This window comes from Vidua chalybeata, chromosome 18, assembly GCF_026979565.1.
Source record: "Vidua chalybeata isolate OUT-0048 chromosome 18, bVidCha1 merged haplotype, whole genome shotgun sequence".
Classification (NCBI taxonomy): Eukaryota; Metazoa; Chordata; class Aves; order Passeriformes; family Viduidae; genus Vidua; species Vidua chalybeata.
This window is the reverse complement of record NC_071547.1, coordinates 12,500,601-12,512,662: the sequence shown is the minus strand read 5'-3', so window position 1 is coordinate 12,512,662 and position 12,062 is coordinate 12,500,601. Positions and strand designations below refer to the sequence as shown.

Here is a 12,062-nt window from a genome sequence, read left to right as displayed (position 1 = left end):
AAAATCGATGGCCTTGACTGGGAAGAGTCAAGGAATGCTGAGGAATGTCTTGGGATGCATTGGCTGCTCCTTCCAGATCCCTCTGCTCCCTGCAAGGCCCTGGGGTTTGGCTCCAAGGAGCTCAGCAGGAACTTCCAGGACCTTGTTGTCCCCAAGGACCAAGCCCCGAGGTGGTGGCCCTAATTCTGCCTTTGGTGGTGGTGGCTGTGCAGAGCCAGGAGATTTGTGGAACCCTCAGGTGGGGGTGAGGACGGGAAAGGAGCCAGTTTATGGTGGGAAATGGCCTTGGGGAATACAAACAGTTTTGGAAAAAGCTCTGGGTGTTTTCTAGGACTTCTGGAAGAAACGGGTGGGATGGTGTAGCTGTCACTTGTCACCCAGGGAGGGTCCTTTGTCCCTCGGGGTGGCACCGACCAGCGCTGCTCTCACCGGCTCTTCTCTTTTCCCTCCTTCCCTGTGTCCCTCAGGACCACATTCCGGTGCCCTACCAGCCAGATTCCAGCAGCAACCCCTCGTCCACCACGTCGTCCACGCCGTCCTCGCCGGCCCCGCCGCTGCCCCCCAGCGCCACCCCCCCGTCCCCGCTGCACCCGTCCCCGCAGTGCCCGCGCCAGCAGAAGCAGTTCAACCTGCCAGGTACTGCCACCCCCTCCCCGTGTCCCCACCTGCCCCCCGAGGGGGACTCGTGTCCTGGGGTGTCCTTGGGATGGGGGTCAGTTCCACCTGATTCCCTTCCTGGGTTTGCACCGGGGTGGGGAGAAGGTAGAAGTAGAAACGAGGAGAAAAGATGAGTTTAGGGTAATTTAGGTTGGGAGTCTCTGCTGAAACCTCCTGCTTGAAGAAGGGTCAGAGCCCAAGGATTGATCCAGTCTTGGAATCCTCCAAGGCTGGAACCAGCCCATCTACTGCTCTTGAGGTGACAAAGCCTTTCCAGGCATGGATTTTCCATTTTCCCATGGATTTCCAGGCATTTCTCCTTAGGTGCAAACAGAAACCAGGGGATGACCCCTCTATGAGGGCAAATTCAGGTGACCCTGACATGTTTTTGGGGTGATGGGTCCCCAAGAGGTTGGCAGTATGTGTGGGGTGACAGATGATTCTGGGAATGTCTGATGTGGCTTGTCCCATGGAATCTGGACCTGGGATCCATCTGCTCCAGGAGCTCCATCTTCAGGGATGGTGGGAGAGGCAGGGAGCTCGTGGTGGCTGCAGGACACAGAAGTTATGGAAGACGGCCCAAAAATCTCCTCCTGGGCTGAGGATGTATCAAAGCCTGTCCCAGCGTGTCTGCCTTCCTTTGGGATGTTCTGCTGCCCCAGGAAAGTTCCCTTCCAGGAGGGAATGGCTCAGCATCACTCCTGGAACTGTGTCCACCTGCTCCCAAAATAGCGCTGACGAGGGGAGAGGAGATCTCTGGGATGCTCTCCTGGCTGTCCCAGTGGCCCTGCTTGGTCCATGACCTCCTTGCTGGACCAGCCGGAAGGCTGAGGTCCTGCACCCCCAAAATCCCAGGATTAATGAACTGGTGTGGTCGGAAGGAGGGTCAGGATGGCTTCTCCAGAGGAACCAGGCAGCATCTTCATGCTCCGTGGTGGCGCCTCCATCTTGAGCAGTCTTCAATGAGAGAGGGAGATGAGGAGGAAGTTGCCTGGCAGAATCCATCACTGCAACAACAAACACTTCCAGAAGCTGGGAAAGCCCCCTGGCAATCAAGCACCCATCAGGTCCTTGCATGCCCAGAGAGGTGGCAGTCCTTGGGGTGCCTGGGATTCAGGCAGGATCCTGGAATGGCACAAGGAAGCCCTGAGCACTCCCAGGAATGGTGTGCCCCATCCAGAGGGTCAGGATTTGACCAGGAACAATCCTGAAGCCTCCAAGGTCTGGGAGGACACGGCACAAATTCCGTGCTGGTGTGACACAGCCCAAGGAGTTCTTCCAGAACCGAAGTGTCCCGGTGTCTCAGCATCCCAATCCTCCTGCTGGGCTGGCCTTGGACCCTGCCTGGCTCTGGGGGGACCCAGCCTTTGGTAACCCCATCATGGGTCACTTCTGGAGCAGACACCTCCCTGTGGGGTTTTTTGGGACATTATTTCATGGATTTCACCCCCCTTTGGGGGACTTGGAATGCATTCCCAGCTGGCAGAGATAGAGCAGGGCAGGATCAGACCCTGGCGTCTCTGGGGGGTGTTTGCTCCCTGTTTTGTTCCCGTCAGGAGCAGAATGGGATCCAAAGCAGGACTTACCCTGCTTTTATCTTCCCAGCTGGGAAGTTTTCCGTGGTTTATCCCATCAAGATGATCATCTCAGGGATTAGGATTTGAGTTGGAAATGGTGACACGGTGACCTTCTCCTGCTGGAATTACCTTCCAGGCTCCTTTGATGTTGGTTCAGGTCCTGCTGCAGGGCTGAGGTCTGACTTTGGGGGGAAGCTGAGCCATGGCCCTTGGGGTCTTGGAGATAAGAAGGTGACTTCTGAGCCGGTGCCAAGCTCTGGTGGCCTCAGCAGCTCCGAATTCTTCACACCCATGAGCGCCTGCCCATGGAATCGGATCAGTCCTTGGGCTGGAGATGGGAGCCGGTGGATGTTCCAAACACCCAGAGCCTCTCCCAGCTCTGGCTTTGGACAGTGGCTCCCGGGACTCCTTCCAGGAAGAACACGGCTCCAAAGCAAGGGAAGAAAGGGTGGAATGTGGCCCAAATGGGCAGCAGTTCCAAACCCATCACTTGGCATCTCCATGATGCCAAGAGGTTCCCAAATTCCACTTGAGGGCCACTGCTGGCAAACTGTGTGTCCAAGCCCCACCAGTGACTTCATGGATGACATTGATGTTCTCCAAATGGTGCAGAAGAGAAGATGTGGGGGGAAAAATCAATTATAATCCAGCAAAGGTCTAAATGTTTTGGCCTGGGCATCCCATGTGCCATTTTGGAATATGGAATATTCCTTATGGGGATATGGAAGTGGGAGAGGTTGGGTCACACAGGAGGGGATGTGTGACCCACATGTACGTACGATGGGGGTTGAGGTTTCCTGGTGAAGAGCTGGGCACAGGTTGGAGCTTTTCCAGCTCCACAGGTCAGTGTTGAACCCTTGTTCCTCTTTTCCAGCCTCCCACTACTACAAGTACAAGCAGCAGTTCATTTTCCCAGGTAAGGCTCTCCAGAAGCTTTTCCTTGGATGCTTGGGTTTCTCCTGGTGGGGATGGGTGCATGGCCAGCTCTCCAAACCCCTGGATTTGTGCCGGGGAGGTCGTGCTGGGGTGGGATTTCTCCTCAAAGGCTCTTGATACTGCCAGGTTGGGTGGCTCTAAGTGACCCCCAGCCCTACTCAGGGTGTCACTAAATTGGACCTTTTTGGGGGGCTGAAGGGTGGGGTTTAATTCCCCTGGATGCCCCCAGAGGTCCCTGACTCCTCTCTCTTGTTCCCAGACGTGGTGCCTGAGACGCCGACCCGAGCCCCGCAGGTCGTCCTGCACCCCGTCACCTCCAACCCCATGTGAGTGACTCTCCCTTCCCATCCCCTTCCCTCTGCACCCCAAATCCAGCAGGCCCCCATGGGTGCTCCCCTGGCTCTGGGGGCTCGGGTGGTCCTGGTGAGACCCCGGGGCTCTGGAAGGCTGAGAAGGAGGGCAGGGGGTTAATTTATAACCCACAGCTCTTCACTGCTAGGGAAAAAAAAAAAAAAAAAAAAAAAAAGAGGATTTCAGTCCAAAAAAGCCCAAGCCCAATGGATTAATTAAATTATAATTAAATTAAAAGCAGAGAACCAGCATACCTTTACCGCTTCCAATATTTTCAAGCCCAATAAACTTTAGGCTGAAAGTTGGGAAAAGCAGCAACTAATCAGTATTAGAGCCATCCCTCCCCGGCAGGTCGAGCCCAAATCCATCATTCCTTGATGTCCCGGAGCCTGTGCTGCTCCAGCAGCAGCATTCCCTGCTGTGTCCCTCCTGGTCCTTTCCCTAAAGGCCATTTTTGAAGGATTTCACAAGCCAGGGGTTTAAGGGATCAGGTCTGGGCCCCATTTTGTGGCTGGCTCATCCACACTTTCCAAATTTCATTGGGGATCCAGTGGAGCAAGGGATGGAACCACTGTCCCTTGGGAATTCATGGAAAAATGGTGAAGCCAAAGCCTTTTTTCCACCCTGCCTAAATGAAGGTGTCAAGACACCTTTTGGGGGAAACAGCTTTCAGTATCCAAAATCTGTGATTCTCTCTGGCTCCCCCTGCACGGAAAACATCCCATGGGAGCCATCCTGGGCTTGGCTGGGTTAAACATCTCTGGATCCTCGGGAGACAGGAATTTGTGCCTGGGATAGCAATGAGGAGCCGGCTGCTCCTGCAAACCACCCATCCATGGAGATGTTTTGCAGCCACTTGGGCTTCCCAAGCTGCCCAAAATACCAGGATTGGCTCCTTTTGGGTAGGATTCTGGGATTTATAGTCTTTAGTGGCCGTGGAAGGGGATAGGACTTGCAGGATCGCCATGTCCAAGTGGCCTGGGCAGCGAAACTCCCCCAGAAAGGGATTTTGTTATTTATGTGATTAATAACAATAATTTATAATAGATTTATATGATGTTTGAAACCACCCGAGCTGTTCCAGCTGATCCCTTATTCAGAATTTCCCTAATTCCCCCTTAATTGTCAGGAGCAGCGAGCCCCTAATCGTGGACCTGGGGGTGGGAGGTGCTGAGTGAACAGGGAAGGAAAAGAACTGGAAAACCAGTCAGATTTGGGTGCTTTACTGCAGGGAGAGGATCTCTGAACCCTCCACTTCTCCAAAATGATTGAAAAACTCCTTTTCTTTTCTTCTACACTTCTGATTTGGCTGGTGTTGGTTGCAAAGAAATCTTAGAAATCCCTGAAAATGCCTCGAGTGTGGTCAGAGTCACTGGGGGGGTAAATCTGTCCCTTCTCCTGGTTTAGTGACACCTTCTCCTCTCTGATCCCTTTATCCCCGGGGCAGGAAGAGGGACTGCTCCCCAGATCCCGGTGTTTTTCCATGGTGTTAATTCCATAATTCTTTTAACAGCCTGGAAGGAAACCCATTGCTTCAAATTGAAGTGGAGCCCACCTCGGAGGTAAGATGGCTCCTGTGCTTAATGGGCCTTGGCTTTAAGGATATCTTGGGGCACATTTCCTAGGAAATGGAGACGTTTCCCATCTGTGCAGTGGAATTGCTGATAAATGAATTAAAGTCCAGGCATCCGTGTCCCCACCCCATGGAGAGGGGCCCTCCTGGGCTTCGAGTTTGGAATTCAATGAGGTTTTTTAGGAGGCATTAAAAATATGGTGGGAGGGAAGATGAGGATGGAGCTTTTATAGGGTGTTGTAAATCCTGTAGGAAGTCTAAATGGACCATCAAGGGGTCTGGGAATAACGGGAATTAACAGAGCACAGCTCAGCCAGGGGAGGATGAAACTTTTTAAAGACAAATTAGTTAAATCTCTTAAATTTAGCCCCAGGGTGGGGTTAAATGGCTCCACAGGGAAGGGGTAGAGTCCCCAACTCTGGGGGGATTTAAAGCCCTGTGCATGTGGCACTTGGGGACATGGGCTTGTGGTGGCCTTGGCAGTGCTGGGAAAGGCTTGGAGTCTATCTCAAATGGCTTTCCCAACCTAAAGGATCCCATATTTCTATGAAAACCTGGCATTCTGCCAACTTTGTGTAGAACAGGGCTGCTCCGTTGGCGTTGGGAGGCACCTGCCTGGTTCCTCTGGGTCTGAGCGAGCAGGAGTTGGATCAGTGAGGTTCTCCCCACAGTTTCCTCCCTGTTTTACTGTTCCCCATGCCCTTTGCCCGCTGCAGAATGAGGAAGGCGCCGAGGAGGTGCAGGAGTCCGAGGACGACTTCGAGGAGATGAACCTCTCGCTGCTCTCCACGCGCAACTTCCCGCGCAAGGCCAGCCAGACCAGCATCTTCCTGCAGGAGTGGGACATCCCCTTCGAGCAGCTGGAGATCGGGGAGCTCATTGGGAAGGGCCGCTTCGGGCAGGTGTTCCACGGGCGCTGGCACGGGGAGGTGGCCATCCGCCTCATCGACATCGAGCGCGACAACGAGGACCAGCTCAAGGCCTTCAAGAGGGAGGTCATGGCCTACCGGCAGACCCGGCATGAGAACGTGGTGCTCTTCATGGGGGCCTGCATGAGCCCGCCCCACCTCGCCATCATCACCAGGTTGGAATTGTCTTTTTCTGTCCAAAAATTTGTTTTCCCTGTCCAAAAACCACGGTTTTCCCCGTCTTTTTTTCCTGCAGTCCAACGGTGCCGTTGGGTTGAGTTTGCTCCCCTGAGGAAGGGAGCTCTCCATGTGCTGTGTCCATGTTCTCCACGTGCTGGGGATTGTGGTGTGGAGGACACAGCAAATCCAAAAGTCTGTCCAGGCAGGTCATTCTTCTGTAGGAGGGGAGCTCCAAACGGGAATGGTTTGTTTTATCCAGGGGCAGGAAACGTCATGGAATCATGGAATGCTTTGGCTTGGGTTGGGAGAGACCTTAAAGCCAATCCATGGCTTTAATACCTTCCACTATCCCAGGTTGATCCAGCCTGGCCTTGGGCACTGCCAGGGATCCAGGGGCAGCCACAGCTGCTCTGGGCACCCTGTGCCAGGGCCTGCCCACCCTGCCAGGGAACAATTCCTTCCCAATATCCCATCCATCCCTGCCTCTGGCAGTGGGAAGCCATTCCCTGTGTCCTGTCCCTCCATCCCTTGTCCCCAGTCCCTCTCCAGCTCTTCTTGAGCCCCTTTAGTAACTGGAACACTGGGAGGCTCCTTGCAACTTTCAGGGGAGTGAGCTGGGATTTGGGGGCTTCCAGATCACCCAACATCTCCACAGCTTTCTTGGTTTCAAGTCATTCCCAAATACCTGTCCTCACTCACATTCCCACTGGGAATGCAGCACAGAGTCTCCTGGTGTAATCCATGCTTGGTTGGGCAAAAAATCCCACCTGGCCTGGAGGCAGAGGCTGTAACTGCTCCCAGAGCAGCTGTTGTCATGGGAAATACATTTATTCCAGGGAACTCCATTATTTCCTTCACCTCCAGACCATGCTTTCAGCCATGGGACTGGACATGGTTTCCTCCCACGCAGGTTATTTTCTCCCAGAGAAGTTTCTCCAAGGTGAGGTTGAATTTTCCTCCTGGCAGCATTTCAAAAAGCAATGGAACGGCACCAACAGCTTCCAACAGCTATCAGTGATGAAATATTGCATCATCTTTTCCTAATGTCCCTAATTTTCCCTTGGAAGTGGCACCTCCCAGTCCCTGATCCCAGATGGGGTGGCTCTGCAGGTGCTCTGCTCCTTCTTTGTCCAAAACAGAAGGGTTTCACCCCAAATTTGTGTTACCTCATCCCTGCTCTGGTGGGTTCATGGATGGTGTCTGCCTTGGGAGTTTCATCCTCTGGGGTCAGGGTGACTCCAAAGCGGGGCCGGCTCTCCCCAGCTGGCAACTGGAAAAAAAGATGCCTTTTATTCAGGACCAAAAATGAGCCATCTGGGGAAAATTCCGCAGCATTTCCATCTATTGGGTAGCTCGAGGCCAAAAGCTTTTGGGAAAGTGTGCAAACACATGTACTGATGGATGAGTCAGAGCCCCCATCCATGTGTCACACCGTGTTCCCAAAGGGAAAGGCGGCGTCTCCATCCCGCTCCGCCGTCCCTTTGCAGCCCCCATTTGCTCAGCCTTTCAGGGCTATTCAATAGCAAAACCTGGGAAATGTATTCCTTGATTGAAAAAAAAATTAATTTTTATAATTTGAGCCATGGAATGTTTTCTCTTCCATTTTCTATTGCAATGGGTCTTTCTGTAAAAGCAGAAAGGTGCCATTTTTGACAGTTGGACAAAATCAATCTGTGTGCTGCTGCATCCTCCTGAATTAATGTGAGGAACGTGGAGCTCTGCTCATCCTGTTCCTCTTCCAGCTGCACTTGGTCCTGTCTTTTAAGGTCAAAATGTAAATGTATTAAATTGCCCAAAATAAAACCCAAGCTCACAACATTTCCAGGCATCATTTGTTTGTTCCTACAACCCACTTTTATCTGCATCCTTTGAAAGCTGAACCAAAATCAGCTTTAAACCAAAGGGCAGTAGGGTTAGATGGGATTTGGGGGAGGAATTGTTTCCTAGGAGGGTGCCCAGAGCAGCTGTTCTGCCCCTGGATCCCTGGCAGTGCCCAAGGCCGGATTGGACAGGGTTTGGAGCAGCCTGGGACAGTGGGAGGTGTCCCTTCCGCCTGGAATGGGATGAACTTTAAGGTCCCTCCCAACCCAAACCATTCCATGATTCCATGAGAATTTTATAATTGCAACTGGAAACCTGTTTGAGTTCTCCTGCTGGGATTTCTGGGGTGCAGGAAAATCGATGGGGCTCAGCTCAGTCTCGGAGGATTTTTGGGAAGCTCAGGATGGTGTGAGTACATATCCCATAGCCTGGAGGTAACTTCCAAACACGATTTTCCTGCTTTGAAGCTTCCTGTTGGGCTCTGTTCTGCTGTTCTGTGGCAGCACAGGAATCAGGATTTTGGAATAGTTTGGGTTGGAAGGGAACTCAAAGCTCATCCCATCCCACCCTCTGCCATGGGTAGAGACATCTTTCACTATCCCAGGGTGCTCCAACCTCTCTCCAACATTCCTTGGACACTTCAGGGATCCAGGGGCAGCCACAGCTTCTCTGGGCACCCTGTGCCAGGGCCTGCCCGCCCTCACTGTGGAAAACTTCTTGTGTCTGATCTAATCCCTGCATCCAAGGATGCTTCCTTGGCCTTGTGCTGGCACTCCTTGTCTGCTCTATCCTTGCCTGAACACTTTTGGAAGTCTGGTGTGGGGAAAAGCCTTCTCACCCTGTGGAGGTTTCCCTCCCACCCACGTTTCAGGATTTTCCTAAGGGATATGACAGCCCTGGGGGCTTTTCTGCCCGAGAGCTGCTGCTTGGGTGTTGTAGGGAATGAGGCGGGGAAGAGGACAGTGTGGGAATGTCCAGGATACTGGGAATGGTTCAGGAGGTGGCACTGGGGGAGCATCACTCTTCCAACAGGACTTTCCCAAAGGGACCAAAGACTTCCTCGTGGATTTATGGGAATAACTTTAAACCAGGCTTTGCTTGGAGTGAGGAAAAACCATTCCCAGCTGCCTGAGGAGGGGATTATGGCTATAAACCCAGGATATCAGGATTCCCTCACCCTCCCTGTACCCATTCCCGGGGCAGGACTTTCTGTGTGTGTGGAAAAGGCCACTTTTCTCCTGGGAGCCCACAAGTGGCCACTCGAGGCCGTTTTTTCCACAAAATCCCAGCGAGTGCTTGTAGCTGTTGCAGAAATCTCCGTTTCCCTGCACGTCTGGGAGCAGCTGCGTGTCCCTGGGAAGGGGCTTCACCGCGTCGTGCCACCGGCGCTGCCGGAAGGGGGTTATTTATAGCCGGGTTTATTTTTACTTTTCCCCATCCCGACGTTTTCCTTCCTGATTGCCTGTGATATTCAGGGATCGTCTCATTAGCAGAAAGAAATTTCCCCATCCAAACAGCTCGGCCCACAGGGGAAAAAATGGAAGGGGAAACTGAGGCAGCAGCTGGCTGAGGGTGGGATAGTTGGGGTTAAAAGTCTGAGATTTTTCCCTACATTAATCATTTTTACAGATAAATGGAACCAGCACTGTTTAATACCTTCATCAATGATAAAAACAGTGGAATTGAGACTGGAAAAGAGAAGGCTCCAGGGAGAGCTCAGAGCCCCTTGCAGGGCCTAAAGCTGCTCCAGGAGAGCTGGAGAGGGACTGGGGACAAGGGATGGAGGGACAGGACACAGAGAATGGCTTCCCAGTGCCAGAGGGCAGGGATGGATGGGAGATTGGGAAGGTGAGGGTGGGGAGGGGCTGGGATAGAATTCCCAGAGCAGCTATGGACACTGCCAGGGATGGAGTGTCCAAGGCCAGGCTGGACAGGGCTGGGAGCAGCCTGGGACAGTGGAAGGTGTCCCTGCCCATGGCAGGGGTGGCACTGGATGAGCTTTAGGGTCCCTCCAACCCAAACCATTCCACAATTCCTGAGTTGTCTCAACGCGACAGAAAAGCAGAAATCCAGCATTTTTCAGCAGTGGGAGGTGGCAAGGAACGGTTCCATCAGAGCCGCTAATGGGTTTTCTCTTGGGTAATGAGCGCTGGGGACAATTAACATCCATCTTAATTAGTCTGGAGCAGGAGCGGGTGCGAGCCTTGGTGCTTTGAGCGCTGCTTAATGGATGGCAGGAAACGGCGGCGAAGTCCTCGGCTGGGCGGGAATGAAAGGGCTGGAAAAACTCCGTTTGTTGGAATAACGAGTTGGTTTTGCTGCTGAGGAGCACAACAAAGCCAGGCCTGGGTAAACTCAGCTCCTTGGGCTCCTGGTCGAGGCCCCCAGAGCAGGAGCAGAGGTAAAGCTTTAGTCCCACAGTCCCCCAAGGGGCCTTCCAAGGATAAAGTCCTTTCCTAATCCTGATAAAATGGCTCCAGCCACCCATGAAAGCAGAAACTCCCACGTTTTAGGATTCTGGGTGTTCCTCCTGAGGAAGAAAAGGGGGGATTTGAATGCTTATTGATGCTTCCCAAGGCTCCAGGTGCTCCTTGAACCTGTAATGGAAGCAGGGGATCAGCACACTGCATGCAGCTCCTGGTGGTCGGGAATGCTGTTTGGGACAAGGGAGCGAGGTTATCCAGTCTGGGAGAAGACGTGAGCTGGAGTTTGCCTGGGCTTTGAGCTCAAGCTGGCTTGTGAGGGGGATTTGGTGCATCTTTTCCAAGATTCCTTGTGTTTTTAGTGAAAAGCCCCAACGTGGCTCTCGGAGCTTGTGCAAGGAGTCTGGGATTTGTTCCCTGGGATGCTCCGGGCTGGGTTTTGACCCCTCTCTTGTCACACCAGGGTGACTTCAACTTTCCAGGGTGCCACTGGTGATGCCACCAGGGCTGTGTGGCCATGATTTATGTCCCTGCTGGGAAGAGCAAGGAGAACATTGAGGAACATTAGGAATTAACCTGACCTTGGCAGAATTGTGCAAAGAGAATTAATTTGTCGAAAGTGCCTTTGGAGCAGAGGGACTTGGAATGTTTCTGCTGGAGAGGGAACGTCTCCTAAACCCTTCCCTGGAACTGCTGGTGGTGGGGTGGATATAAACCCAGTCACTCTCCTTACATGAGATATTGTAGATGAAATGAGAGTTTGCTCTTTTTTCTCTGTGGAAAACAGGTTTTAATGACAGGAACACATTCCCTGGCACTAATTAATAGGGAAGGTATGAGGGCGAGGGATGGGAAGAATATCCAAGGCACTTCAACTGTTTATTCATGGATAACTTTAGTGCATGGACCAAACACTGGGGTTTACTTTGATTTTATAATAGATTTCCGTGCTGGATTTTGCCAGTGTTGAATGTTTGGCTCTGCTGCTGGGAGGAACAAGCCCTTCACAAGGGACGCTCTCCCATCCCTGGACCTTGCTCCCGCTGGGCACGGAAGAGCTCTGGACAAAGCTCGGCTTTAGCCTCTCCCAGTGCCAGATCTCCTGACATTTACAGGCATAGCCCAGCTGGGAAGGATTTGGGGCTTGTAAATCTTAATGCTCAGGAAGCTGGGGATATTTAACCTGATTTGAAGGATGGGAGGAAAGGGGAAGGGTGGAAGCCATGGCACTTAAGATGGAGCAGACTGGGGGTCTGGTTTTTCCCTGTGGATGCTCCGTGGTGCTTGCAGCTAGTGCCCTGTTCCCTCCAGGGCATCCAAATTGTCCTTTGAGCTTTAATGAGCCACAAATTGATGGAACAACAAGGTCAGGTGGGATGGAGCCCTGGGCAACCTGAGTGGCATCACTGCCCATGGCAAGAGCTGGAATCGAGAGGATCTTTAAGGTCTCTTCCAACCCAAACCATTGCAGGATTCTATGAAATTGGATTTTCCTCCTCAATGGACTTAAAATGAATCCTCCCAGCCTTCCTTCCTCTGCTGGGAATTGAAGGAGAAGCTCTAATTCCTGTTCAGTAGGGGAAACTGAGGCACAGAGTTGCCACTTGTTTTCCTCTATGCCGGGCTGGAGCCATGC

At 52.6% G+C, this 12,062-nt stretch overlaps 1 protein-coding gene across 3 annotated transcripts in view; it reads left to right on the top strand.

Annotated features, from left to right (window-relative positions):
* Window positions 1–12,062, top strand: part of KSR2 (kinase suppressor of ras 2) — an 81,163-nt gene that overhangs the window by 44,874 nt on the left and 24,227 nt on the right. For all 3 annotated transcript variants that reach the window (XM_053959148.1, XM_053959146.1, XM_053959147.1), the window contains 5 exons: window positions 468–636; window positions 3,109–3,150; window positions 3,430–3,496; window positions 5,035–5,083; window positions 5,811–6,178. In XM_053959148.1, coding sequence (XP_053815123.1) covers window positions 468–636; window positions 3,109–3,150; window positions 3,430–3,496; window positions 5,035–5,083; window positions 5,811–6,178 — 695 coding nt within the window. The remainder of the gene's footprint in view (window positions 1–467; window positions 637–3,108; window positions 3,151–3,429; window positions 3,497–5,034; window positions 5,084–5,810; window positions 6,179–12,062) is intronic.